Source organism: Leopardus geoffroyi, chromosome D2 (genome assembly GCF_018350155.1).
Source record: "Leopardus geoffroyi isolate Oge1 chromosome D2, O.geoffroyi_Oge1_pat1.0, whole genome shotgun sequence".
Classification (NCBI taxonomy): domain Eukaryota; kingdom Metazoa; phylum Chordata; class Mammalia; order Carnivora; family Felidae; genus Leopardus; species Leopardus geoffroyi.
Window position 1 is genome coordinate 19,476,725 of NC_059334.1, and position 27,534 is coordinate 19,504,258.

At 49.9% G+C, this 27,534-nt stretch overlaps 1 protein-coding gene across 1 annotated transcript; it reads left to right on the forward strand.

Moving 5' to 3' along the window:
* Positions 1-27,421, forward strand: LOC123577287 (liprin-alpha-1-like; the record flags this gene model as incomplete). Its single annotated transcript, XM_045439383.1, has 10 exons — positions 1-36; positions 381-449; positions 1,806-1,898; positions 19,893-19,994; positions 20,266-20,430; positions 21,021-21,158; positions 22,679-22,825; positions 23,637-23,771; positions 25,328-25,411; positions 27,383-27,421. Coding segments are annotated over exons 3-10 (867 nt in total), but the record flags the coding sequence as incomplete, so codon positions are not given.
* Positions 27,422-27,534: the final 113 nt, after the last annotated feature.

A 27,534-nucleotide genomic window follows, 5' to 3' on the forward strand; every position in this document is an offset into this window, starting at 1 on the left:
CTGCCCTTACTGAGGCCCAGCCTCTCCCCTGAGCAGGTATCCGAAACCCCCACCAGGGCGAGGCCTTTGTCACAGCCCCAAACCTGTGCTGATGTGTGTCCATCGCCCAAGGTCCGCAGCTGAGATCGGGTTCGCCTCTGACGTTGTAACCCAGTGCGTCTGGGCGGGTGCGTGTTGAGGATTCTCTGCCGGTGCAGCGTCCCACCCGGTAGTCTTTCCTCCCTGACGCAGTGGGTTCCGTTGGTGCTGGCGCCACAGCGCATTTGCCAGGCGGAGAGGTGGGCGGGAGGCCGGCAGGTTCTTGAAGGCGGTAGGAGCCCGCATGCGCTGTGGAGGGCGAGGGCGGTGCTCTTCTGAGCCTCCGGCTTCTCCCTTGCTAGAAGTCTTCCACCTACGAGGATGTCGCCGTGGGGCCCCTGTTTCTCCCAAGACCGTCCCGTTCGAGGCAGGTGAGTTCTGGTGGACCCGGCGCCGCTCGGACTCCCGCAGAGGCCGCAGTGCCAGCCGTGAGAGGCCGGGTGGTTCGGGGCGCCCTGGTTCTGCTCACTTGGGGGACAGCGTTTGGCCCCCCTCGGGAGGAAGGCCGGCCTGTCCGTGTGGACGCCCGCAGGCTCCCGGGAGTCGTGGTGGCCGCTCTGTGGCGGTGGGGTGTGTGGGGGGGCGCCTCCCGTGGCAGTGCTGGCTTAACCGCTCGGCAGGCGGTAAGGGCCCTTCTCCCTGCCGGTAGTGGCTTCTGGGAGGTTCTCCGGGTGCCCGCCTCAGCCGCGGCTGTCGTGTAAGGAGGAGTGTGCCGCCCGCCCTCGCAGAGGCTGTCGGAGACCTTCCCGCCTTGTCCGTCCCCTGACCCCGCACAGGCTGCACACGTTCTGTCCCCCGAGGCGGCCGCCACGAACAAAGGCCGCCTTAGGCCCTTGCGTCCTGTGGGCCAGGCCCTAGAGAGTTTGGTGAGCTGGGGAAACCCTATAGAAATTGGGAAGTTGATGAGAAGAAGGGGAGAGTGTCCTTTGTTCCCTGGGTCAGTGTTTCTCAGACTCGGTGGTGTCGGGACACTTGGACATCAGGGGATTATTGAGGGCCCCAGAGAGCCTTCGAGTGTGGGGGTTGTGTCTCTTGATCTCTACTGTGGTGAGGTTGAACCGAGAATTGAAGCGGGCGCCTGGGTGGCTCTCTGTGTTAAGGGTCCGACTCTGGCTCAGGTGGCGATCTCACAGTTGATGGTTTAGAGCCCCATGTGGGGCTCTGTGCTGCCAGCTGCCAGCCTGGACTTGTGTCAGATTCTCTGTGTCCATCTCCCTCTTCCCCTCCCCTCACGTGCCCTGTGTCTCTCTCTCAAAAACAAACATTAAGGAAACCAAGCCAAATCCGAGCATCTCAGATGTGATGAATTCACTTAAAGACAATAAAGTAGTACAGATTAACGTACTCATACCTTTCATGCAAAAAATACGTACATTTTCAGAACAACACCGTGTAGAAGCGTGGCATTGGCGTTGGCATTGGCATTGGCTTAGGGCAAGATCTTTATTCTTCCAGCCGCTTCTGCATTCAGTGTCTTGTGGCCAATTATGTTGAGGAAGGCGACGTGGACTCCCCCAGATGAACAGCTGGAGGCGAGTAGGGTGTGGCGGTAGCTCCTCGGGTGTCCGGATGCCCTTTCCTGATTCCGCACTCAGATGGGTGGGGCTTCCTTGCTTCTCTTGGGGGTTAGCTGCCCGCACAGAGCTGCATTTTTGTGTGGCACGCGGTGGACGTTTGGAACATCCTAGGCCACTACTTTCAGCTGATCTTCCATATCTTTCCCTCAGCGAACACGTTCTTGGAACCACCACCTGGATGAAGAAATGGAACGTTCCCGTGCTTCCTACCTCCTACTGACTCCCACCGAACGTCCCCCAAAGGTAACCACGGTCTTGACTTTCACCAGCGATTGCTTTGGCTTGTTCTTCGCTTCATGTTGAGCCAACCCTTGAGCGCTGTGTGTGCGCAATGCACCTGCTTTCCTTGCGTGGCTGTGCTGGTCCTCCCCTGCTGCCGAAGGCCCAGTGTGTGAGCACAGCACGCTTTATTCTTTCTCCTGTGGGTGCTCCGGTTTGTGCAGAGGCTGCCTGCAGATCCACATGCATCGTATTGGGTTGCCTTGGAGGAGCAGGGCGTGAGTGGTGGCACGTGTCTGTTCCCCACGAGCAACGGCGTGCGGGAGCTCAGGGCTGGCTGATGCCTGGTATTGCTTCTTCTCGTGTGTTAGCTGGTTGCTGGGGCTCAGGCGCTGGGAGGTATGGTGTATTCGTGGGACCCGCCCCTGTGTGTGTCTTGGCCACTCACGTGTTTCTTTTGTGAAAGAATTGCCTTTTGGAAGCCACTTTGTGATTAGGTTGTGTGTTTTGGTTTTTGTTGATTCGCATGAGTTCTTTCTGTGTGTGTGGAATACATCTGTGAATGGCAGAGGTTTTCACATTCTTGTGTATGTCTGCCTTACATTCCCTGTGTTGCCTTGTGGTAAGTGTCTTTTGTTTCTATCCAATCGTATAACCATTGGTATGTTTCTTGCCTTGGATTGGCTAGGGCCTCCAGTACTGTGTTGAATGGAAGTGGTGAGAGTAGGTGTCCTTGTCTCCTTCCAGATACGAGAGAGAAGGTTTTCCTAATGTTTTGTATACTTAATATTTTTTAAAGTTTCTTTCTTTCTTTATTGATTTAGAGAGCATGCATGGGAAGGGGAGTGAGAGGGGGGAAAGCGAGTGGATCCCAAGCAGACTCCGCACTGTCAGCACAGAGTCTGATGCGAGGCTTGAACTCAGGAACCGTGAGATCACGGCCTGAGCTGAAATCAAGAGTCAGACGCTTCGCCGACTAGAAGCCACTCAGGTGCCCCAAAGACTTCAGTATTTTAACACTACATATGACACTTTCCGTGGCATTACTGGTAGATAGTTGGATCAAAACATGAAAATTCTCCTCTATTTCTAGTTTGCTCTGATTTTTTAACAATCGTCAAAGAAATCATAATACTAAGTTTTCTGAAATGTGTTTTGTGCATCTTTGGGGACAAGTGATTTGTTTCAATGTTGTGGTTTAACTTGAAACAACTTTTGCCCTTCTAGAATAAATCAAACCTGAGGTCTATGCATTCTCTCTTCACTGGATTCCATTTGTAAATCGTGTGCTTTGGATCCTTGCGTGTGTATTCAAGAGAGAGGTGGGTGTTCCCTTGCACCCTCTTGTGCTGTCCTTGCTGGGTTTGGGTTCCAGGTCGTGCTGGCCTCCTAAAACAACGTAGGGAGAAGCACTCCTTGTGCTTTCCCAGGAGAGTTTGTGTGTGTGTTCTTTTCTTTTGGGAAGAAGTGCTAGGCCAACAGCTGGTGTAGGGTTTTCCTTGTGAGAAGGGTTCTCATCGCCGATTCCTTTCTTAAGTGGAAATAGGATGTTTCTGATTTCCCATATCTTCTTGTGTCTATTTAGATGAGGCATTTTGTTTTCTAGGAATTTGCTCTGACCTCCCAAACTTTCCAAGGAGTAAGTGTCAACTGGTTTCTAATATCCCTCCTATCTGCAGCATCTGGTGTGATATTTGCTTTAGAACTTCTTGATATTGGTACTTTGTGCTTTGTTTCTTTTTCATAGAACCAACTTGGGCTTTTTTGATTTCTGTCATTTACTATTTGTTTCCTGCAGCACTGATTTCTGCCCTTTTGTTTTCCGTCTACTTGGTGATTGTTTGCTGTCCCATCTTGTAGTTCTTGAACTAAATCCTTCATTTGATTTTTAGCCTTTGTTCCTTTCCAGTATGTGTATTGTATTTATTTGCTTATTAGTGTGTTGATTCATTTTAGAATGAGAGCATGAGCAGGGCAGTGGGTCAGACGGAGAGGGAGAGAGAGAGAGAGAGAGAGAGAGAGAGAGAGAGAGAGAATGAATCTCAAGCAGGCTCCTCACTCAGTGTGGAGCCAGGCTGGGGATTGATCTTGTGGCCGTGGGATCATACCCTGAGCCAAAATCAAGAGTTGGTCACCAAGCAACTGAGCTATCCTATGATATATGTATTCTAAAGCTATGAGCCTCCCTTTAAGCACACCTTTACTGATCTCACAAGTTTTGATAAGCCAAATGTTTATTATCTTTTATGTGAAACTATTTCCTAACTTTCATTGTGGCATCTTTTTCTTAATTCATCACAATGTTTAGGAGCATAACACATCTTGATGTTTCGGGGGATTTTCTCGTTCTCTTTGTGCGGATTTCTAGCTTAATTCCATGAAGGTATCTGTCTCCGTGTTTTGGGGTGGTTGTAACAAAATACCATAGACTGGCTGCCTAATAAGAAACAGAAACTTCTTTCCTACAGTTGAGGAGACTGGGAAGTTCTCAAGATGAAGGCATCTGCAGATTCAGGGTCAGGTGAGAGTCAGCTTCCTGGTTCATCAACAGCCTGCTTCTCCCTGTCCTCCTGTGGTGGCAGGGGTGACGGTGCTCTCTCAGCCGCCCAGGACTGGTCATCACCGGAAGTCTCCCTGTCTTCATCCCATCACTGTGGGCTTGATGAATTGTTGGGGGAATTGAACTGTGAATCTAATGCAATCCCTAAATATGCCCTGCAGTATTTCAGTCCTTTGAGATGAGCTGACTTTCCTAATGGCCTGGCATATATTCGTTTTCATGAACTGTTCCTCGGGCACGTGAAAATAATGTGTGTTGGGGGAATGCAGTAGTCTCTATTTATAGGTTAGATGAAGTTTGTTAATGACAGAATTCAGATTTTAGTAACCACTTGAAACCAAGTAAGGAATAGGCGAGAATGAGTTTAATAATATAACTAACAGGCATATCCAAAATATCATTTCAGCGTATAGCCGGCGTGAGAAAAAATTATGAATGATTTTGAATTCTCTTTGATCACGTTGTCTTTAAAATGTGGTGTGCATTTTATACTTTCCACACGTCGCACACTGAGGAGCCGCGTTTCAAGTACTTGCAATAGAGCACGTGACCGCATATTGGACAGCCCCGTCCCACTGCCTTGAGGTTTCTGTTGTCGTCAGTTCTGTCAGATACTGAGAGATGTATCGTCAAGTCTCCCATCGTGCTTATGGATGTGGCTCTTTTTCCTTTTCTATGTTTGTCACTTTTTCTGTGTTTTGAGATTGCTTAATTAGGTATATGCAAGGTTGGAAGTCTTGTTCTCTTGGTAGATGGAACTTCCATCGCGAAATGTGCCTCTTTGTCTCTAGTAGAGCTTTTTGCTATAGAGGTTACTTTCTTGGAGGGTCCCAGTGGCCACATCAGTTTTCTGTTGGGTAGGGTTTGCCTGGGGATCTTTTACTTCCACCTGTCTGTGATCTTACGTTTTAAGGTGTACCTTTGTGACCAGCGTATGCTTAGTTTCCTTCTAATGAATTTGAGAGTCAACCTTTTCCTTGCAGCATTTGTGCACATGTGATGACTGATAGGTTCGTTTACACGTACCGTGTTATTAGTTTCTTCTTTGTCCCAGCTGTTCTGTGTTCTTTTGGTCTCTAGCCTTCCTTAAGAAGTAGGAGGGAGTTTTTAATTGTACACTGATCTGTTAGGTAATTGGAATATATCTATTTCTAGAGGCAGGTGCATTTTAAACTGACCCCTGCCTGATTCAGGACTTGTACTGCTTCCCAGACACTGCTCTCTCCTTTTGTCTTTTCTTTGCTTTAAGATTTATTTGTTTTTTGAGAGAGACGTAGTACAATCGGGTGAGGGGCAGAGCAGAAAGGGAGACACAGAAGCTGAAGCAGGCTCCAGGCTCTGAGTCATCAGCACAGAGTCTGACGCGGGTCTCCAACTCACAAACCGTGAGATCGTGACCTGAGCCAAAGTCGGACACTCAACTGACTGAGCTACCCAGGCGCCCCTGCTCTTTTCTTTGACACTTGAACCACACTGAACTCCTCTTCACCTTTTGTTGGCTCATATTTTTAAGTCTTAGATGGATTTTGGCGTTGTTGTCATTGTTTCGTGCACTTAATGCTTGTGAAGGTTTGTTCTCATAGTTACCCTTTCTGTTGTGACGTTGTTCTGCAAGCCTTGTTTTTTCATATTTCTTTCAGAGACTACATTTCTTTTCTGCAACAAGCTGCTTTAATATTGATTTTAGTTTGTGTCTGTAGTTGATGTGTCGTCATGGTTTGTGTGTGTGTGTGTGTGTGTGTGTGTGTGTGTGTGTTGTTTTTGTTTGTTGTTTCTGTTTTTATTTTTGTTTTTGCTTCTGTTTTGCCTGAAAAACATCTTTACTTTGCCTTCACTGTGAAGAATGTTTCTGTTAGGTAAAGACTTCCAGGTTGGTGGCTATTTTAGTTCACCTTTCATACATGCCAATCCATCATCTGGCTTCATTTGCTTTTCTTGAAGAGTCAGCTGGTAGTGTTGTTGTTGTTGTCCCATGGAAGGCGGTATCTTTGTCCTCTCGTGACTGTTAACATCTTTTTGCCTCGGGTGTTCTTTGTGGAGTCACTCTCATGGTTCTTTTATCAGTTTTGATTCTTATCTTTGTAGCGAAGTGGTACTACCCATTCTGTGTTTCCTCTACTTTGTGGGTTCCTATTGGACCTTTGTACCATATCTTCTGTGTCTTTTGGGCTTCTGTATTTTCTGGACGTTTTCTCTGTGTATGGTCTAGGTATATTTTTACCTACCTATCTTTCAGTTCACTGAGTCTATTCACCTGTGTCTAGTCTGATGTGAAACCCACAGACTGAGTTCTTAATGCCATTGACAAGATTTTTTAGTCTTTTAATTATGTTAGAGAGCTAGACAGACTGGGAGCAAGGGAAGAACAGAGAGAGAGGGAGACACAGATGCCGAAGCAGGCTCTAGGCTCTGCACTGTCAGCACAGAGCCCAACGCGGGGCTCAAACTCCCGAATCACGAGATCATGACCTGAGCTGAAGTCAGATGCTTAACCAACTGAGCCACCCAGGCACCTGGAGATCTTAAGTTTAGCTCTGATAATTTGCAGTTTGAGAATCTGTTTTGAGTCTCTGAAAATTTCCCATTTGTCAAGAATGGTTTTTGGACAGTTGACTTTTGCATCCAATAACTCCAGTCTATGTGTCTCCTCTTGGTCTGTTTCTCTTCTTTCTTCTTTGGGTCGTTATGATGTAAAACCTGTTTTGTTTTTTTTTTATGTTTATCTATTTATTTTGAGGGAGAAAGAAAGTGAGAGCAGGGGTGGGGGTAGAGGACGGGGGAGAGAGAGACACTGTTGAGGAGAGGCTCTTTTCTGTCAGTAGAGAGCCCAACACAGGGCTCAAACTCACAAACGTGAGCCGAAACCAAGTGTTGGTCACTTAAACGAGTAGACTGAGCTATCCAGGTGCCTCTCTTTTTTTGTTTGCTTGTTTGTTTCTTTCCTTTTCTTATTAAAAGAATTTTTTTGTTAATATTATTTACTTTTGAGAGAGAGAGAGAGAGAGAGAGAGAGAGAGACAAAACTTGAGCAGGGGAGGGGGAGACAAAGTGGGAGACACAGAATCCAAAGCAGGCTCCAGGCTCTTCACTGTCACCACAGAGCCCGATGCGGGACTCAAACCATAAAGCGTCAGATCATGACATGAACCAAAGTGGGATGCTTCCCCGACTGAGCCACCCAGGCATTCCTTTCATTTCCTGGCCTTGCTTTGCCTTGCCTTGTCTTGCCTTGCCTTGCCTTGCCTTGCATTTCCTTCCTTTCCTTTCCTTTCCTTTCCTTTCCTTTCCTTTCGTTTCCTTGCCTTTCCTTTCCCTTCATTTCGTTTCCTTTTCATTTTTTTCTTTTCTTTTCTTTTCTTTCCTTTTTTCTTCTTTTTTCTTCTCTTTTCTGTCTTTTTTTTTGTCTTATCTTGTCTTTTCATTTCTTCTTTGTTTTTATTTTTGTTCTGGACTGTATGGAGAAGCATAGAGGCTCTTCGTGTGGTTGTATTCCTTCAGCATTTCATCCCACACACCCCGAGTGCGGCGGTTATTGGGCCCACTCAGGCGTGAGTGAGTTGAGACTGGGGCTCAGTCTTTGTAAGGTGCAGTGTGAGCTGGGCTCACGCTGTCCCCCACCCCCGTGTAGACCTCCAGGCTCTCCATTTGGAGGCCTGGAGTATTTCCGAGGACCCGTCCTTGATGCTAGGTCCCAAAGCCCAGTTATTTTCTCCACAGCACAATGACATGATGGAAGGGTCAGCTTCTCAGGCAGTGCTTGCCGAGTGCCGGGCTCATTTTCTGTGCCTCCCTGTGCTGTCCAGAGCTCGGTTAGCTGCGACTTTCTGCTGGCCTTTCTGTTAGGTTTCCTTTGCAGCTCGTTGGTATATTGCCTCCAATCCCTGAGGAAATTCAGAATCCTCACATGTCTTGAGGGAGAGAGAGGACTCTGAACATTAGAGTTGGCTCAGCGGGCTTCCCTTTTGTTGGGGTCTCAGTCCTTCCAGTGGTGACTGCCTCGGGGTCTCCTTGATGCCTTCAAACATGCTTCAAATTGAACTCATCTTTCCTAGTTCATGATGTGTTGATTAACAGGCTACTCACATGTATAAGAGCAAGCCAGGGAAGACTGAGAAGTCGTAGTAAACATTTTGGTCATCAGCATTTGTTACAGGAGAAAACGAAACCCAGTAGTCCTTGCCTAGTACCCGTCGTTCTTCTAAAATGACCATCCAGTTTGCCCACGCTCAGCCAGCGTCCATGGGGTGGTGATGGTGTCAGCCTCCCAGCTCCCTATCCCCCACTGCCATGGCCGCCCTCCTCCCCTGTCAGGTGCCTGCCCAGGGCAGGCTTTGTGATGACGGGCTGGCTATGGCAGGGCAACGAGATGAAGTGGATCGCTTAAGTGACAGTTATTCTGGGAGTGTTTGATCGGTGTGGTTTGTTTTCTAATTTTCGTAATGTTTATTTACTATTTAGAGAGACAGAGAGTGTGGCCAGGGGAGGGGCAGACAGAGGGAGAGCCAGAATCTGAAGCAGGCTGGGGGCGGGATGCCCCTCAAGCGTACAGGGTAGCCCCCCCAAAAAGGGCTTCTGTGTTGGTGCACCCGAATCATCTGCAGAGACACAACCACCCACCCTTGTTGAGCCCTTTTGTGACTCTGCCCCATTGTGGTCGCCAGGCTCTGGCTGCTGTGCTCCTCGGAGACGGTGGTGGAGGCACATCTGAGAAGAGTGTATCTGGACGAGTGAAGGGGTTAGGAGGAAATGTCGCTTACTTGCGCACTGTGGTTCCGGAATGGCCTTTTCCGGAGAGGTCGCTCGGGAGCTGAGGCTGACCGAGCACTCTCCCAGCAGTCTGACTCCGAGGCCAAAGGCCGGGGTCAAGGAGGAGCTTGGCTTTGTTGTGAGCGATGGAAGCGGAAGCGGAGCCAGGTGAGGCACCGGGCAGCTGGTGTTGGGACAGAACCTACCCCGTAAGGAGTTGGGTTTTCAGATAAGGGCCTGGGGTCGTTGTGTCCTCAGGGGGAAGGACCGGCATGATGTTGTTGAATTTTTTTATGTTTATTTATTTTTTTCAACATATGAAATTTATTGTCAAATTGCTTTCCATACAACACCCAGTGCTCATCCCAAAAGGTGCCCTCCTCATTACCCATCACCCACCCTCCCCTCCCTCCCACCCCCCATCAACCCCGTTTGTTCTCAGTTTTTAAGAGGCTCTTATGCTTTGGCTCTCTCCCACTCTAACCTCCTTTTTTTTTTTTTTTTTTTTTTTCTTCCTGTCCCCCATGGGTTTCTCTTAAGTTTCTCAGGATCCACCTAAGAGTGAAACCATATGGTATCTGTCTTTCTCTGTATGGCTTATTTCACTTAGCATCACACTCTCCAGTTCCATCCATGTTGCTACAAAGGGCCATATTTCATTCTTTCTCATTGCCACGTAGTACTCCATTGTGTATATAAACCACAATTTCTTTATCCATTCATCAGTTGATGGACATTTAGGCTCTTTCCATCATTTGGCTATTGTTGAGAGTGCTGCTATAAACATTGGGGTACAAGTGCCCCTATGCATCAGTACTCCTGTATCCCTTGGGTAAATTCCTAGCAGTGCTATTGCTGGGTCCTAGGGTAGGTGTATTTTTAATTTTTTGAGGAACCTCCACACTGTTTTCCAGAGTGGCTGCACCAATTTGCATTCCCACCAACAGTGCAAGAGAGTTCCCGTTTCTCCACATCCTCTCCAGCATCTATAGTCTCTTGATTTGTTCATTTTGGCCACTCTGACTGGCGTGAGGTGATATCTGAGTGTGGTTTTGATTTGTATTTCCCTGATGAGGAGCGACGTTGAGCATCTTTACATGTGCCTGTTGGCCATCCGGATGTCTTCTTTAGAGAAGTGTCTGTTCATGTTTTCTGCCCATTTGTTCACTGGGTTATTTGTTTTTTGGGTGTGGAGTTTGGTGAGCGCTTTATAGATTTTGGATACTAGCCCTTTGTCCGATATGTCATTTGCAAATATCTTTTCCCATTCCGTTGTTTGCCTTTTAGTTTTGCTGGTTGTTTCCTTTGCTGTGCAGAAGCTTTTTATCTTCATAAGGTCCCAGTAATTCATTTTTGCTTTTCATTCCCTCGCCTTTGGGGATGTGTCGAGTAAGAGATAGCTACGGCTGAGGTCAGAGAGGTCTTTTCCTGCTTTCTCCTCTAGGGTTTTGATGGTTTCCTGTCTCACATTCAGGTCCTTTATCCATTTTGAGTTTATTTTTGTGAATGGTGTGAGAAAGTGGTCTAGTTTCAACCTTCTGCATGTTGCTGTCCAGTTCTCCCAGCACCATTTGTTAAAGAGACTGTCTTTTTTCCATTGGATGTTCTTCCCTGCTTTGTCAAAGATGAGTTGGCCATACATCTGTGGGTCTAGTTCTGGGGTTTCTATTCTATCCCATTGGTCTATGTGTCTGTTTTTGTGCCAATACCATGCTGTCTTCATGATGACAGCTTTGTAGTTGAGGCTAAAGTCTGGGATTGTGATGCCTCCTGCTCTGGTCTTCTTCTTCAAAATTACTTTGGCCATTCGGGGCCTTTTGTGGTTCCATATGAATTTTAGGATTGCTTGTTCTAGTTTCGAGAAGAATGCTGCTGCAATTTTCATTGGGATTGCATTGAATGTGTAGATAGCTTTGGGTAGTATTGACACTTTGACAATATTTATTCTTCCAATCCATGAGCACGGAATGACTTTCCATTTCTTCATATCTTCTTCAATTACCTTCATAAGCTTTCTATAGTTTTCAGCATACAGATCTTTTACATCTTTGGTTAGAGTTATTCCTAGGTATTTTATGCTTCTTGGTGCAATTGTGAATGGGATCAGCTTCTTTATTTGTCTTTCCGTTGCTTCATTGTTAGTGTATAAGAATGCAACTGATTTCTGTACATTGATTTTGCATCCTGCAACTTTGCCGAATTCAGGTATCAGTCCTAGCAGACTTTTGGGGGAGTCTATCAGATTTTCCATGTATAGTATCATGTCATCTGCACAAAGGGAAAGCTTGACTTCATCTTTGCCAATTTGGATGCCTTTGATTTCCTTTTGTTGTCTGATTGCTGATGCTAGAACTTCCAACACTATGTTAAACAACAGCGTTGAGAGTGGGCATCCCCGTCGCGTTCCCGATCTCAGGGAAAAAGCTCTCATTTTTTCCCCATTGAGGATGATGTTAGCTGTGGGCTTTTCATAAATGGCTTTTATGATCTTTAAGTATGTTCCTTCTATCCCGACTTTCTCCAGGGTTTTTATTAGGAAAGGGTGCTGAATTTTGTCAAAGGCCTTTTCTGCATCGATTGACAGGCTCATATGGTTCTTATCTTTTCTTTCCTTACTGTGATGTATCACGTTGTTTGATTTGCGAATGTTGAACCAGCCCTGCATCCCAGGAATGAATCCCACTTAATCATGGTGGGTAATTCTTTTTATATGCTGTTGAATTCGATTTGCTAGTATCTTATTGAGAATTCTTGCATCCATATTCATCAGGGATATTGGCCTGTAGTTCTCTTTTTTTACTGGGTCTCTGTCTGGTTTAGGAATCAAAGTAATACTGGCTTCATAGAATGAGTCTGGAAGTTTTCCTTCCCTTTCTATTTCTTGGCATAGCTTGAGAAGGATAGGTATTATCTCTGCTTTAAACGTCTGGTAGAACTCCCCTGGGAAGCCATCTGGTCCTGGACTCTTATTTGTTGGGAGATTTTTGATAACCGATTCAATTTCTTCGCTGGTGATGGGTCTGCTCAAGCTTTCTCTTTCCTCCTGATTGAGTTTTGGAAGAGTGTGCGTGTTTAGGAATTTGTCCATTTCTTCTAGGTTGTCCAATGTGTTGGCATATAAGTTTTCATAGTATTCCCTGAGAATTGTTTGTATCTCTGAGGGATTGGTTGTAATAATTCCCTTTTCATTCATGATTTTATCTATTTGGGTCATCTCCCTTTTCTTTTTGAGAAGCCTGGCTAGAGGTTTGTCAATTTTGTTTATCTTTTCAATTTTTTTTTTCAACGTTTATTTATTTTTGGGACAGAGAGAGACAGAGCATGAACGGGGGAGGGGCAGAGAGAGAGGGAGACACAGAATCGGAAACAGGCTCCAGGCTCCGAGCCATCAGCCCAGAGCCTGACGCGGGGCTCGAACTCACAGACCGCGAGATCGTGACCTGGCTGAAGTCGGACGCTTAACCGACTGCACCACCCAGGCGCCCCTTGTTTATCTTTTCAAAAAACCAACTCTTGGTTTCGTTGATCTGCTCTACAGTTTTTTTTAGATTCTATATTGTTTATTTCTGCTCTGATCTTTCTTATTTCTCCTCTTCTGCTGGGTTTAGGCTGCCTTTGCTGTTCTGCTTCTATTTCCTTTAGGTGTGCTGTTAGATTTTGTATTTGGGATTTCTCTTGTTTCTGGAGATAGGCCTGGATCGCAACGTATTTTCCTCTCAGGACTGCCTTCGCTGCATCCCAAAGCGTTTGGATTGTTGTATTTTCTTTTTCGTTTGTTTCCGTATATTTGTCAATTTCTTCTCTAATTGCCTGGTCGACCCACTCATTCTTTAGTAGGGTGTTCTTTAACCTCCATGCTTTGGGAGGTTTTCCAGACTTTTTCCTGTGGTTCATTTCAAGCTTCATAGCCTTGTGGTCTGACAGCATGCATGGTACAATTTCAATTCTTGTATACTTATGAAGGGCTGTTTTGTGACCCAGTATATGACGTATCTTGGAGAAAGTTCCATGTGCACTCGAGAAGAAAGTATATTCTGTTGCTTTGGGATGCAGAGTTCTAAATAGATGTGTCAAGTCCATCTGATCCAATGTATCGTTCAGGGCCCTTGTTTCTTTATTGACCGTGTGTCTAGATGATCTATCCATTTCTGTAAGTGGAGTGTTAAAGTCCCCTGCAATGACCACATTCTTATCAATAAGGTTGCTCATGTTTATGAGGAATTGTTTTCTATATTTGGGGGCTCCTGTATTCGGCGCATAGACATTTATAATTGTTAGCTCTTCCTGATGGATAGGCCCTGTAATTATTATAAAATGCCCTTCTTCATCTCTTGTTACAGCCTTTGATTGAAAGTCTAGTTTGTCTGATATAAGTATGGCTACTCCAGCTTTCTTTTGGCTTCCAGTAGCATGATAAATAGTTCTCCATCCCCTCACTCTCAATCTAAAGGTGTCCTCAGGGCTAAAATGAGTCTCTTGTAGACAGCACATAGATGGGTCTTGGTTTTTTATCCATTCTGATACCCTGTGTCTTTTGGTTGGCGCATTTGGTCCATTTACATTCAGTGTTATTATAGAAAGATATGGGTTTAGAGTCCTTATGATGTCTGTATGTGTACAGTGTAGCCCCCCCAAAAAGGGCTTCTGTGTTGGTGCACCCGAATCATCTGCAGAGACACAACCACCCACCCTTGTTGAGCCCTTTTGTGACTCTGCACCATTGTGGTCGCCAGGCTCTGGCTGCTGTGCTCCTCGGAGACGGTGGTGGAGGCACATCTGAGAAGAGTGTATCTGGACGAGTGAAGGGGTTAGGAGGAAATGTCGCTTACTTGCGCACTGTGCTTCCGGAAAGGCCTTTTCCGGAGAGGTCGCTCGGGAGCTGAGGCTGACCGAGCACTCTCCCAGCAGTCTGACTCCGAGGCCAAAGGCCGGGGTCAAGGAGGAGCTTGGCTTTGTTGTGAGCGATGGAAGCGGAAGCGGAGCCAGGTGAGGCACCGGGCAGCTGGTGTTGGGACAGAACCTACCCCGTAAGGAGTTGGGTTTTCAGATAAGGGCCTGGGGTCGTTGTGTCCTCAGGGGGCAGGACCGGCATGATGTTGTTGAATTTTTTGAAAGCTGGTGCTGGTTCTGTGTGGATAGTGGGTTGGGGGAGGAGACAAGAATGGATGCAGTGTGGACGTCATTGGGTAGAGTGGCTCCTTCTATCGTGTGGGTTGAGCTCTAAGATTCGTGCTTTAGGCAACAGGTACAAGCCCCTCACATCACCCATCACATAAAGCACAGGACAGTGTGCGTCTTTATATCCTTTACAGAACTACGTAATGTGTAAAAGCAGCGTGTGTAATATTTACGCGTGTGGGTACAAGGCGTACACTAAAGCATTCACCTGTTCTGGAGAGCGTGGCAGGCACTGTACTAGGTGCTGAACGCTATGTGCTGCAGTTACCTCGCCCAGAGACGTATGTGGTTTTACGGAGAGCAATAGAAGGGCATGGGAGTGTGTGGTTCGGTGGAATAGGAGGAACGTGTGCACAGTGCGGCCGCAGGATGGCCGTTTTGTCCCATGGGTCGGCGTGGGTCAGACTCGGGGAGGCGGTTTTCCTTGGGAGGTTCGGCTGCCCTGTGTTCATGCACCCCACTCTGTCTCCCGGACGCCTTTCCAAGCACCTCGTAGTGAAGCTCCATCTGGGCGGACTGTGGGCTCTTGAGCTCCACACGGGCCACCACCCTCCTCCCCACACCTGTGCCTCCTCCTGGGAACAGAGCAGCTTGCTCCCTGGTCCGGTGGTCAGAAGCCAGGGAGATGGCTTTGCCTCTTTCCTGCTCTTCCCTCTCCCTGCTGGTCCGTGGGTCCTGTGGCGTGGAGCTTGCCTGTCTCAGAAGCCATCTGTGAGGTCTCTGGAGATCTGTACCCTGTCATCACTTGGGTGGACTCGGGGAGGGCCCGAGTCCTGCGGTCTTCCCTGCGCCGGCCCCACTCACCTCGCAGCAGCTTGGCTGTGGGGCGGGGGGCGCTTCCTGCTGTGCAGAGATGCTGGCGTCCTGCCCCATCCGTGTACAATACGCCTCGCTCTCTGAGAAGACGGCCTTTCTTTCTGAATCTGTGTCCTGCCTGCTGGCCCTTAGTGCCGGGTGTTGCCGAGCAACTTGGTCACTGACTCCTTTGGGGAAACACGTATGCCTTGTGTACGAGGACCGTCTAAACTTCTCCTTTTCTGCTCCTAGGTTGCTCAGTCAGTTAAGCGGCTGACTTTGGCCCCGTCATGAACTTTTTCTTGGCGAGGTAACCCCCGAGACGGGCTCTGAGCTGACAGCCCAGAGCCTGGAGTCTGCTTTCAATTCCTTGTCTCCCTCTCACTCTGCCCGTCCCCTGCTGCTCTCCGTCTCTAAGAAATAAAGAATGACATTAAAAAATTAAAACAGAAAATCTATTTCTAGTTTACTCTTTTCTGTTGTTCACAAAGGTCGTGCTTGCTTCGTTCTTCCCCAAGGATGAGTAGAGCTGACCGTGGAACAACTTGGTGTTCGGGGTTCCACCCTGCCCACGATTGAAAATCCGTGTATAACGTTTGGTCCCCAGAACACTTAACTGTTCAAACTCTCCTGTTGTCCAGTAACCTGAGTAGAAACAAAAACAGTGCATTAGCACCTGTGTCTTGTATGTGTTCTATACTCTATTCTTCGAGTCAAGTAATCGAGAGAAACAGTTTTACGTCACAGGGAAATAGGTGCACAGCTCTGCGCTGTATTGATCCCTAAGTGTATTCTCCGTTTGTTTCTAGAATGAATTGTCTATCAGAACCCACATCAGTGCTGGCTCAGGTGACACACTACGCTGTTGTTACGTGTATCATTAGCACTATGCGTCCGGAATGGGAGGAATTGGAAAGATTCCTGTGTATTCACGGATGTCACAATTCATGCGTTACCAGTGAAGGGTGAATGCTTCATGATGGCCTGGTGTAATCAGTACGATTGCTTCGTCATGGCCTAGGAGATACACGGGGGAATGAATGGTTACAAAGCTTTGCTAGCCTGCAGTTTTACAGCCCTATTCCTAATACAGCCTGGACACATTGTTACATTACAAAGACAGCCTGTGATAGTAGGCTGAGAGGCATCTTCTCTGGGCGGGGACAGAGAGAGGCCTGCCAGAAGGAAATGTCATGTTTGGAAAGCCAGGTTATGGAACAACACGTTATTCGTTTTCTGTCAGATCTTACTGCCCTTATGCCCGTGTGAGGATAGGCTGTCCGAGTGCACACAGTTCTCGCACACGATGTTCCTCCTGATGAACGCTTAGGTGGTGGTGACACACATGCGCCCCGGGCGGCCTGGCTGCATGCTCCCTCGATTTTCACGCACAGACGTGTGCATGGCAGGCGAAGTGGTTCACTGAGCACCTTGGTGAGGATTTGCTGTCTGGAAAGTGGGGGTGGGTCCTCACAAATGTGCTGATATGCAGACCTGCATGGGGTGGGGGGGACCCGCTAGCTGGGGCAGGCTTGGGCCTTGGGGCCCGGCGGTATGGGGGTGGAGGCGGGCACTGTCTGTGCAGCTTTCCAGAAGGGCCTTTCTGTTCCTGGCCAATGTTTCCGTAGACGGCTGGCTGGCTTTAGTCCCAGCGCCCTTGTCGTGGAAGGGTCCATGTGGGAAAGGAGCCGAGACTCTGCCGGATCACTCCTGGTGGCAGCGTGCTTTCCAGCGATGACACTTCCATGCCGCCTTCCTCGCCCTCCGTCTGCTTCGCCAGATCTCCTCTCTGTGCTGTCTTCTTCTGTGACCTCCTCTGGGCTTTTCTCTGTGCGCGTGACCTTCTGTAGGATACGCCTTTTGAATCCCTGCATCCCCCAACTCTTTTTCTTTTTCTTTTTGCCATATGCACAGTCTCATTCATGAGTTTCCTGATTGGCTGTGTCATAGGTCCTGGAAATCACGCACGTCGTATGGACAGTCATCTCTAGCAGGGATTTCTTGATTGTGTTGGGCTTGATGGTTTTCCCAGAGTGTTTTGTAACGTCCCTTGGCATCTTCCTGACTTTCATAATGTTCCCTCTGTGGCGGTTCTCTTTGGTAGCATTGACTGTCCTTCTTGTAAAGTGCCTGTGTCATGAGCCTCACAGATCCTCGTGGCCCCTGGTCCGCAGGCTGACTGAGACCCGCTGCGCTCCGGAGCGAGTGAGCCGCCAAGACACGATTGGTGGTGACCCGTGGGGTTCTGGGTGGCCAGGACTTTGTCCGATGTCAGAAGAACTTTGGAGGACAGTCCCTTGCTTTCAGCGTGCTTCCTGAGTTGAGGGACAGAGCCGGGATGGAACTGGTCCGGGGCAAGGGCTCTGGCTGTGCAGCCAGACCACTGGCCACTGGGACTTGTTGCCTTCAGGACCCTGGGGTGAGCTTCCTGCACAGGGCCAGCCGCCCTGATCACACCCCCGCCTGTATCCGCTCAGTCGGTAGCTGCTTCACCCCTTCCCACCCAACATCTTGGTGCTCACTTGTCTTTCTCGTGAATAAATGTCGTTTGTGGCATTTTCCCCCCGACGGGGCACCTCCTTCTGCACGAAAAACCTGTGCAGGCAGCCATGGTCTCCTCAACTGATTTTCTTGGGCTTTCACTTTTTGTGTTGGAGAGGTCGACATGCGGTGGATGGTAGTTCCTTCTTCTCTGCAATCTTCTCTGGGGCGTCTGGGAAACCGTGTGCTTCCTCTTCGTGGTAGAAGCTGCTTCTCCTATCGTCTGGACCATTTTAAAAGCCAAACCCCTTTCTAAAAGCACCAAGCTATCCTGTGCCTGCAGTGAAATGTGCCAGTTTTCGATCCTTCCCTTCCTTCTGCCTTACGTCGTGATGTCAGGTCTTCACTTGTCTTGCAGTTTGAGTTGAGTCTGCAGGTGTGCCCGTCTCACAGCAGTCCTACATCCACAGAGATGCCACATCTTCCACGCGAGACACAAAGCTGTCTCACAAATAGCACCAGGTTTTTGCATGGGCTGGGGTAGCTGCCTGCAACGAGAGCTTCGAGAATTTCCCTTTCTTTGTGCCTCCGTGGTCCTCACGCTGGCCGGCTGGCAGCTGCAGCTGTGGACCTCGGTACATGTCAGGCCATTCAGCCTTTTCTTGTCATACCACGAGTCTTCTCTGCATCGCGGGAGCACGTCCAGCATCCCTGGGGACACTTCAAACGGGTCCCAGGCTGTAATTCAGGTTCATGGTATTGCCCTTAACACGGCGAAAATGACGCAGGAACCCTGAGAAATCACTTTTCCTGTGGTGCTTGATTTACTGGAGAAAGGAAGTGCTTACCAAGAGCCGAGTAGCAGATTTGTGGATTCGTGCAACACTTGAGGGGACCTCAATAGCAACAGGAGGTGGTGCACACTTCCCCCAGAGGACAGCGTCTGCTACAGCTCGTGTGATGCGGTTAGGACTTAATCCTGCGTCTCCACGTTTGTTTGCCTTTCTCTTGACTGCAAATGGCACCATGTAGGTACGGTCAGTTTCTGTGTGCAAGATGATACGTTTTATCTTGTGAGAGTAGGTTTGTGTATGTTTTCCCCATAGGAAATGCTCTCATAGCCTACTATCTGCGTATATTTCATGCACTCCTGGCCTCCCTTTTACTTACTAGTTTTGATACTTCGTAGCTGCTCAGCTCATCTGCCAGTCTTGCCAAACGTCACACATCTCCAGAAAAGTTTCCAATGTATTTATTGGAACAAAAATCCCCACATAGAAATGGGCCTGCACAGTCCTACATCAAGGATCAGATAGGCTTCTGTGGGTTCACCTTGTCAAGTCAGATTGCAAGGAACGTGGTCAGTTCTGTGGTAACATTCCCGTTGATTTGGAAAGGGCTGATTTATGAAGGAACTTGAAGTATGTCACCAGTTTGTACTTGGATTTTCTAGAATTGCTGAAATCAACCACTCTCTCTTTGGAATGTCAGTTGATAAGTAAACCTTATCCCCTCATTTGTCCTACAGAGACAAAAGCTCTGGGGCGCCTGGGTGTCTCAGGGCGTTAAGCGTCTGACTCTTGGTTTCAGCTCAGGTCATGATGTCATGGTTCACGGATTGAGCCCTGTACCGGGCTCTGCGCTCGACTGACTGCAGAGTGTGCGTCCACCTCCTTGGAGCCCACCTGTACGCCATGTCCTGGTCGGGCGCCCAGTATTGGCGAGAGAGAAGCCCCACGCGGGGTGGTGGGCCCTGGCATCACTCTCCTCAGAAACCCTTCCTCCCTAAGATTTCCTGCTTGACTAAGGAAAGAAGTCGTAAACTCGCCCTTTCGCCAAGAGTCCTACCATCCTTTGTGAAAAGTCCATTGGGTATGGTTGAGTCTGATTGAGCCAGGTGTTCAGGCTAAGACAGCAGCTTTTGAGTACCGTCAGCCTTTCCCCACTGCCGCTCCACAAGCCTGCTTGCCAGACGAGGCCAGAGGCCGGGGACGGGCAGGAGGCTTCTCGGCCTGTTGCTCCCGAGTCAGCAGAGTTCCTGAGTCCTAGACCTGCCAGGCACCTGAAAATGTCTGTCCCCTTGAGTGTCGGTCCCTCCGAAAATCCCCGGGACTCCTGTGGGTGGTGAGGAGGGGACTGGTGTGTGTGATGCTACTTGAGGGTGGTGGGTGCTGGGACTCTGGAGGGCCACGGAGGCCTGGTGTGCTCTGGTAAAGACCCCCTGTGTCTCTCCACTTTTGTCCCCTCGCCGACCCCAGGAGTGTGCAGCTCTCGCTGCAGAGCTCCACACCTGCAGGGAGCAGCTCGTGCAGAGAGAGGAGGAGATCGCCAACCTGAAGGCGGAGAGAAACAACACCAGGGTCAGTAGGCGCACTGCCAGTGTCTTTAAACACAGGACACCATTCGCTCCCCTTGTCCACGTGTCCCCGTGGAGTTGGCCGGGACCTATTGTTCTCAAACCTTGTTTGATCCGTGAGGAGGAGTAAGGCTATTTTAACACATTCGAGGGGGTGGCTCCCTACCTGGGAACTGAATTGAAGGGATTCAGACTTGGTTTTGCATTTGGTGACCTTGAGGCCCGGAATTGAAGGTGTTCTTGAAACACGGTTTTCCTTTTGCCTCTCCCGCCAGCTGCTGCTGGAACATTTGGAGTTGCTCGTCTCCAGGCACGAGAGAGCTCTTCAAAAAACAGTCATACGGCGACAGGCGAAGCCTCCGGCCGGCGTGTCCAGTGAGGCGGAGGTGCTCAAGGTGCTCAACTCCATATTGGAGAAGGACAAGACCGAGGCTGAAACGGTGTGCCTAGCCACGGCGGTCCTCAATTTGTGCACATGCTGTGTGTTGTGGGCACACTTTGTGTGTTTGTGTGACTGGAGTTTCCTTTTCATCTTCTCGAATTCTTGTAAGAAGACAGGTCTGTATGGTCAAAAAGCAGTAGTTGGTGGCAATGTTGTGTGTATCGATTGGCTAGTACAAATTGCATAATGTAATTTCTTTCGGGGAAGATTTGTCTCCCATGTAAAATTGAAAGCGGTTAACAGGCAAGTTTGTGAACAGGAGCATCCGTGAAAACCCTTCCCAGCATTCTGTCATGTTATTTGAGGCGAAGGGGATCTTAGGGTAACTGTATAGTAAGGACTAACGAAACACCTCTGTGTACAAACTCAATCCCTTTGTTTTTCCAGGTAAGAGAGCAGTTACGTGTGGCACTGGAGGGGTGTAGTTTCGTAGAAGAAGAATTAGGGGCCACACGCAGAGTTCAGCTCCAGACCTCATCCCAGGATTTGGTTGGAGGGGGTTTCCTTTTTATCCATTGTTTTTAAAACAACATATGAAGACTAGCAGTGGGGGCCCTCACACGTTGCTTCCCTTTCTGAGTTTCAAAGGTGCAGAGCCAGATGAAAGAGCTCCTGGCTACCCTGTGCACTCTCGTGGCCAAGCTGGAAGAGGACCTGGACGTCTCCAGGAAAGACCTCATCCTTTCGGAAGCAATGAACACCATATTACAAAGAGATGTCCGTGAAGTGAGTGTCAGTTGAAGTGGCCACGCCGTCGTCGAGCCAAACGTGGGGTGTTTGGTTCGGCCTTGCCCAGCGTGTCCTTCGTCTCCCACGGGTTTTGAACGTTTGGAGTTTGGTAGAAGTAGCAGCAGAACGGGACGTGACTCCGGGGCCTGGGCGGGCTGCCTCCCCGTCTGCGTGGTGGCATCTGTCCTCCCTGGGCTCTCCCCTGCAGAGGCCTGGCGGGCAGGCGGCGGAGTGGCCTCGGGTGTGGAGTGTGGGCCACCTGAGCTCGGCCCATGCCGTGCTCTCGGTCCGTTTTGGGAACACACTCGGCACGTAGGAACCAGCGTGGTGCTGCCAGGTCGCTTCCGGGGGCACGACCGTGCGAGGGCGGCTCTGCCGAGGGGCCGTCACGGCCGCCTCTGCCGCCCTGCCCTCCTCCCGGGGGTTCCGTGCTCCTGGTCGTGGCGGTCAGAGTGAGCGAGGGGCAGCCCGCTGGTCCTGGTGTAAGGTCATGGAGGAGTGCGGCCGCTTCTGCACGTGTGGTCGTCGATGGGAATCTGATCATTGTCACAGAAACTAGTAAGGGTAGGATGGTTTCTCTGTGCCTCCTCCTGTCACTGTGAGCTGCCCTTTGCAGACAGTCCCCGCACACCCCACCCCCAGCCCGGCAGTGCCACCTCGGGAAGACCCTGTCAGACCCTCGAGGGTGTACGTGCACGAGCAGTCTGTTTAGTACCTTAGTGTGGGTGAGGTCGTGTCAGAATTTAAAACAAAAGTATTTGCAGAAATTATATAACCCGTTCAGTGAAGTTGTTGTTTGGCAAAGGTGGGGAGAGACCCCTCAGCAGAGTTCAATATGCAGAGAATTCAGAAAATCATTTCTTAGGACTCATCACTTTCACTCTTGAGCCTGCTGACATAAATTGCTTAGTAAACACGGAGGGCTGGAGGAGGAATCCTTCGGGTGGTGGACAAGAAACGCAGGGCAGGACGTCCTGGTTCCATTTGCAGTGTCAGATAGCATGGGATACAATGTTGTTACAGGGTTAAGCTATAGAAGATGACTTCCACTTATATGAAAGGTGGAGTTTGGCTTCCATTTGTTAACACTGCTGCCTCAACTTTGTGGTCATTGGATGAGATTTCATCCACCTTTTCCCCGGAAAAAGGATGGTTGTCTCATGGTGTGTGCCTCCAGAGGCAAGTCGCTGTTGTGTGCAAAGCTCAACGGTGTCCGGAGGCAACCGAGGTTGTGACTTCCGGGAGACTCTATTATCCGTTTGTCGTTGAACACATGGGAAAGAATAAGCCTGGGTAACTGGTCAGAATCCCGAGCAGCCTCCGCACTGTCGGCACAGAGCCTGACGCGGGGCGCCAACTCACAAAGCGACACCGGCTGAGCCACCCAGGTGCCCCGAGGATGCTACTTTTCTGTTTGTTTGGAAAATGAGGACTTCGCCCGGTTTTTGTGTCTGGAGTGTGTTAATGTGGCGTACGCTGATTCTTTCCCTGTTTTCCCTCTGAAATACCTGCTGTAGGCCACGGCCCAGAAGGAAGACATGCAAGAGAGGATCACTACCCTTGAGAAGCGCTGCCTCAGGGCACAGCAGGAAGCCACCTCTCTGCACGACCTCAAGGATAAACTTGAAAACGAGATCGCAAAGAAGGACTCTCTGCATCGACAGGTCGTTGGTTTCGTTGAACTTCATTCCACTTTTATTAATTATTTTTGAGAGAGGGAGCCAGAGTGAGAGAGAGAGAGCGAGCGAGCATGAGCAGTGGAGGGCAAGAGAGGGAGAGAGGGAGACACAGAATCCAAAGCAGGCTCCAGGCTCTGAGCTGTCAGCACAGAGCACGAGGCGGGGTTGACCCCATGAGCTATGAGATCATGACCTGAGCCGAAGGTGGACGCTTAACCGACTGAGCCACCTCGGCTTCCCTAAAAGTCCTTTAACAAAAAATCTCGTGTCTATGTTTTCCACGTTGAAGTTTTCCGCGTTTTTGGTCAAGAGGGAGAGTGTTTTTGTTGAATAATGGTACACTTCCAAAAAGAACTCAACTGGCATCAGGCATGCTCTCAGAAGCTCTGTGCTGGCTGATGTGCCCACCTCAGAATGTCCTATGTAGCGAGCCCTCGGACCACAGTATAAATATGTTTACGAAGGGTTAGGACCGAACCCTTCTCTCCTTAACTGGTCAGGAAGCACGAGCAAGCTCCTCCAGAAGATGGGTTTTCTTTAATGTGTGGGAACTTTGTTGAAGATACTGAAGAAGAGCAAAGAGTTGGGCAAGACATGTTTTGCGTAGTGAAACGAGGACCAAGGCAGTGGGTGACTCCTTGCAGAAAGGAAAGGGTTACTCTGAAGCACCTACCAAACTGTTGGCTTCAGTCAGAACTAACAGTAGATCTCTGCATTTAGATTTTGTTTCACTTTATTGAAAATGGAAACGGAGAGAAGACTTGCTACGCTTTGATGCTTTGCCTTCATTTCCTAGACTGAGGCTCAAAACCGCCAGTTGCAAGAGCGCCTGGAGGTGGCGGAGCGGAAGCTGCAGCAGACCCCGAGGAAGGCCAAGTCGCTGCCCGAGGTGGAAGCCGAGCCGGCCCAGAGGGTGGCCACCCTCTGCAAGGTGGGGCCCCCGTTTCCTTCTGGGTCCCATGGTGGGAATGTCATTTTCATGGCGGTCCGTTCTTGTATCTCATCTCTCACCGGTAACGTCGGCGTGCCAAATTCCACGAACCGGCTGAGATCTGGTTTCGGTGCTACTTTGTCTGAGATTGGAATGCTTTTCAAACGGCAGGCATCATCCCCAGTTTTGTTCCCTCCGGTTTTGTCCGACGTGTGCTGTTTGCCGTTGGTTGCATCCAAGACTCACTGCTTTTCAGAGTTAAGTCAGCGACTCAAAGCTCAAGATAGTAGCCTTGGGTAAGAGAAGGACAGGGGTGCCTGGCTGGCTCAGTCAGTGGAGCTTGGGACTCTTGATCTCAGGGTCATGAGTCTGAGCTCCCCGTTGGGTGTAGAGCTTACCGAAGGAAAAAAAAAACAAAAAAAGCATAGAATTTTTCCGAGAAATGAGAAAATCCTATCCTCTTTTAAACAGAATCGTTTTTATGTGAAACATTCTTAAATGTTCATTTATTTTGAGACAGACAGAGAGAGCGAGCATGGGCACATACATGAGCAGGGGAGGGGCAGAAAGAAGGAGATAGAATGCCATGTAGGCTCCATGCTATCAGCACCGAGCCTGACACAGGGCTCGAACGCCCAAACCTTGAGGTCATGACCTGAGCTGAAGCCAAGAGTCAGAACCCGACTGACTGCGCCACCCAGACACCCCTGTAAGAAATAAATCTTTAAGGAATTCCCTCGGAGGTTCCACAAATAGAGTCGAGGAACGTGCCCGACACAGTCCCTGCCCTCCCAGTTCTCACAGCCCTCACCACCCACAGAGGAAGGCAGCAGTTGAAGAGGGAGTTTCCAGATATGATGTGGTCGGTGCTGGGATCGAGTGATGCACACAGGACTAGGGAGCCCGTGACTGGGCAGCCAGTCCATCCTTCCAGAACCTGGGCTGAGGGAACCTGTAGCAGGGAGCCTGTCGGTGCTTCTGTGTCACCGGTTCGAGTGCAGTGAGGGTCCCAGTGGGAAGGGGGTGGGGTCGTCACGGGATAATGACCCTCAAGGCTGCCATCAAGTCGGGCAGGCGGCATTGGGCGCCCACAGGCCCAGGCTCCAACAGAGCCTCTCCTCCTTGGTGATCTGCATGTCAAGTCTCCGTTTCTTTTCTCGCCTGTCCTGTCTCCTGTTCCTGGTCAGCCGTGTAGCCCGACCCTTTGTCTTTGGACACTCTGCTGCTGAGGAAGCTAAATTGTTGGAAGTAACTTCCCAGCTTAGGAAGGCAGCACGCCTGTTTGCTCTTTCCGCTTGCTGCTTCCTCCTGTCCGTGCTGAGTGGACAGGGGTGTCTCCCGGGGGACGAGGCACCGTCCAAGGATCCGGGACCCGGGGTGGGGACGAGACCATTGCCTACCCCCGGTCACCAGCATGGAAGCCCACTGCTTCCCACTGGCAGGCATGAGGCCTGTAGGGACTGTGAGCAGGCAGAAGGCCGCTCACAGCATGTCGTGCGTAGGCACAGCGTGTGGTGTGGGGCAGCCAGCTCTTCTGACCCCGCTGTCGCCCACAGGCCGAGCAGAGGCGTGGCAACATCGAGGAAAGGCTGCGCCAGATGGAGGCCCAGCTGGAGGAAAAGAACCAAGAACTGCAGCGGGTACGTGTCCGAGCGGAGCAGCCGCGCACCTGGCAGTGGTTGAGGATGAGGCGCAGGCTGGGGGTGTGGGGGTAGGGAGTGGTCCCTTGTTGCCCACTTCTCCCCATGTGGACGCCAGGCCCCTTCTCGATCCCGTCAGGGGTACCGTGGACTCTTGTGCGAGTTGGATGCTAGTGAACACTCCTAGCCTGTGGACAATGTTCTCTGGACGCTGGGGCCCCGTAGGCAGTGCCGCCTAGGGGTGGAGGCACCCGCACAGCCCACCGTGCCCACCAGCTCATTAGCAGCTACTCACGGTTGACGCGGGACCTCGTGGGTGTCCCTTGGCCAAAGCGGAGGTACCGGCCTGGGGTAGGGCAGCCTAGAGGAGGGGTCTCCTTCCTTAGGACATGACACTGAGGTCCTGAAATCAGGTCACGGGCCTGACCTTGGTCCCCACATCCTGAATTTCTACTTGAGGTGTAAAGGCACAGGTCGGGGTAGATGTTCCTAAGAAGAGGAATAGCGTGATCGAGCCTTGACGAAAGGGAGGCCCGTGTCCCTTGAATCCCCTGAGAATTTTCCCTGCGGGAGCTGGTCGGACGTCAACATGAAACACCCAGGAGACAGACCAGGCAGCAGCCTCCCCAACTTGGGACGTCCATCCAAGGCCATCAGGTTTTGTTTTCACCAGAAAACTCAAAACACTCACCCTTAACTTACACCAGAAACTCGTGTGCTTGGCCCTCGGGGTCAGAGAATCAAACATGAGTTTCCGCGGAGTGAGGCTTCTGATGCCAGCGTGACGGCTCGTGTCGGCCGACCCCAGCCTGCCATGACACATGCACACAAGCGAGCACAACCAGACGCTAGCCTCTTGGGCCGAGAATTCGACCTCACCTACTTAGAGAAGCACTTCATTGCCTTTAGGACTGTATGGTAGTTTGGAGGGACAGGTGTTGAGATAAGGATTCTATTATAACTGAGACAATTCCAAGGACACTTTTAAGCTGCTTTGCTGGAAAAATACTTGGGTGCTGATCCCTTCTTGTGGGGTGGCCAGGGTCTTTTCCAAGTGATGGCCGTTGCTGCGTGTGAGGTGTGGTGGTCGTGCTTTTCTGTTGCCTGCTCCCAAGGAAAGAGGTGCCAGCAGGTGTGGCTTAGAGATGAGGAAGCCCGAGCCTGGAGGGACTGTCCATTGCCTAGCCTGCGGGTGTGTCCTGTGGGCTCTTCCTCTTCCCTGGGCCCCCCGACTGCAGGGCACATGTGTACTCCGTACCCCACGGCCCTCCGCCCGGCAGGAGCCCCTGAATCCTGCCGGCCTGTCCTCGCCGCTTCTGTTTTGGGTTAATTCAGGATATGCGGTAGAAACAAGTTTTTAAACCATACGATCGATGAGAGTTCTATAAAACACAGACCCGTGAACCTTGCGGTTACGTTCGGAAATTACTTGAGGTAAATACAAGTTTCCATTACAAAACGTTCAGGAGATGTGTGAATTTCACGAAAAACAGGTGAAAGTCTTTCTCACCACTGAATCTTTCCCAAAGTGGATTTTTTTTTTAATCTTTCGGTTTTGTCAATGGATTCATTTCTTTCCCCCTGAGGCCAGATCCGAGCTTCTGTTTCCGCCCCGGAATATTCCTCCTCCCGTGTGTAGATGAGCTGATCCCCTTAAGAATATGCTCTTTCCTGCATGTGCATCTGCCTCCTGAGCCCATCTGAGAGCTAATAATGAGGACATTCGTGAGGGCCCATGCGTGTTTTGTTTCCCAGAAACAAAGGGACCTGCTAAGTGATGACCCCTGGGAAGCAGGTTCCTGCGTTTCTGTGCCCCGCTAGGTCGGTGCTGGCAGTGACGCACAAGCACGCCAAAGAGTGCCGTGGGAAGGGGCAGCCGAGGACGGCGTGCGTGTGGGTCACACCGCTGGTCATTCGCACGCCTGAGCCGGTGTTCGCACTTTGGCTTGAAGCCTGCGTCTTCTCTTTCAGGTAAGGCAGAGAGAAAAACTGAAAGACGAGACTAATCAATGTCTCTCAGACACTATCGACCAACTCCTTGACGACTCGGACCAGCGTCTGAAGCGTCATCTGAAAGAGAGAATGGCTGCCGTGGAAGATAAGGTAGGACATGAGAGACAGCG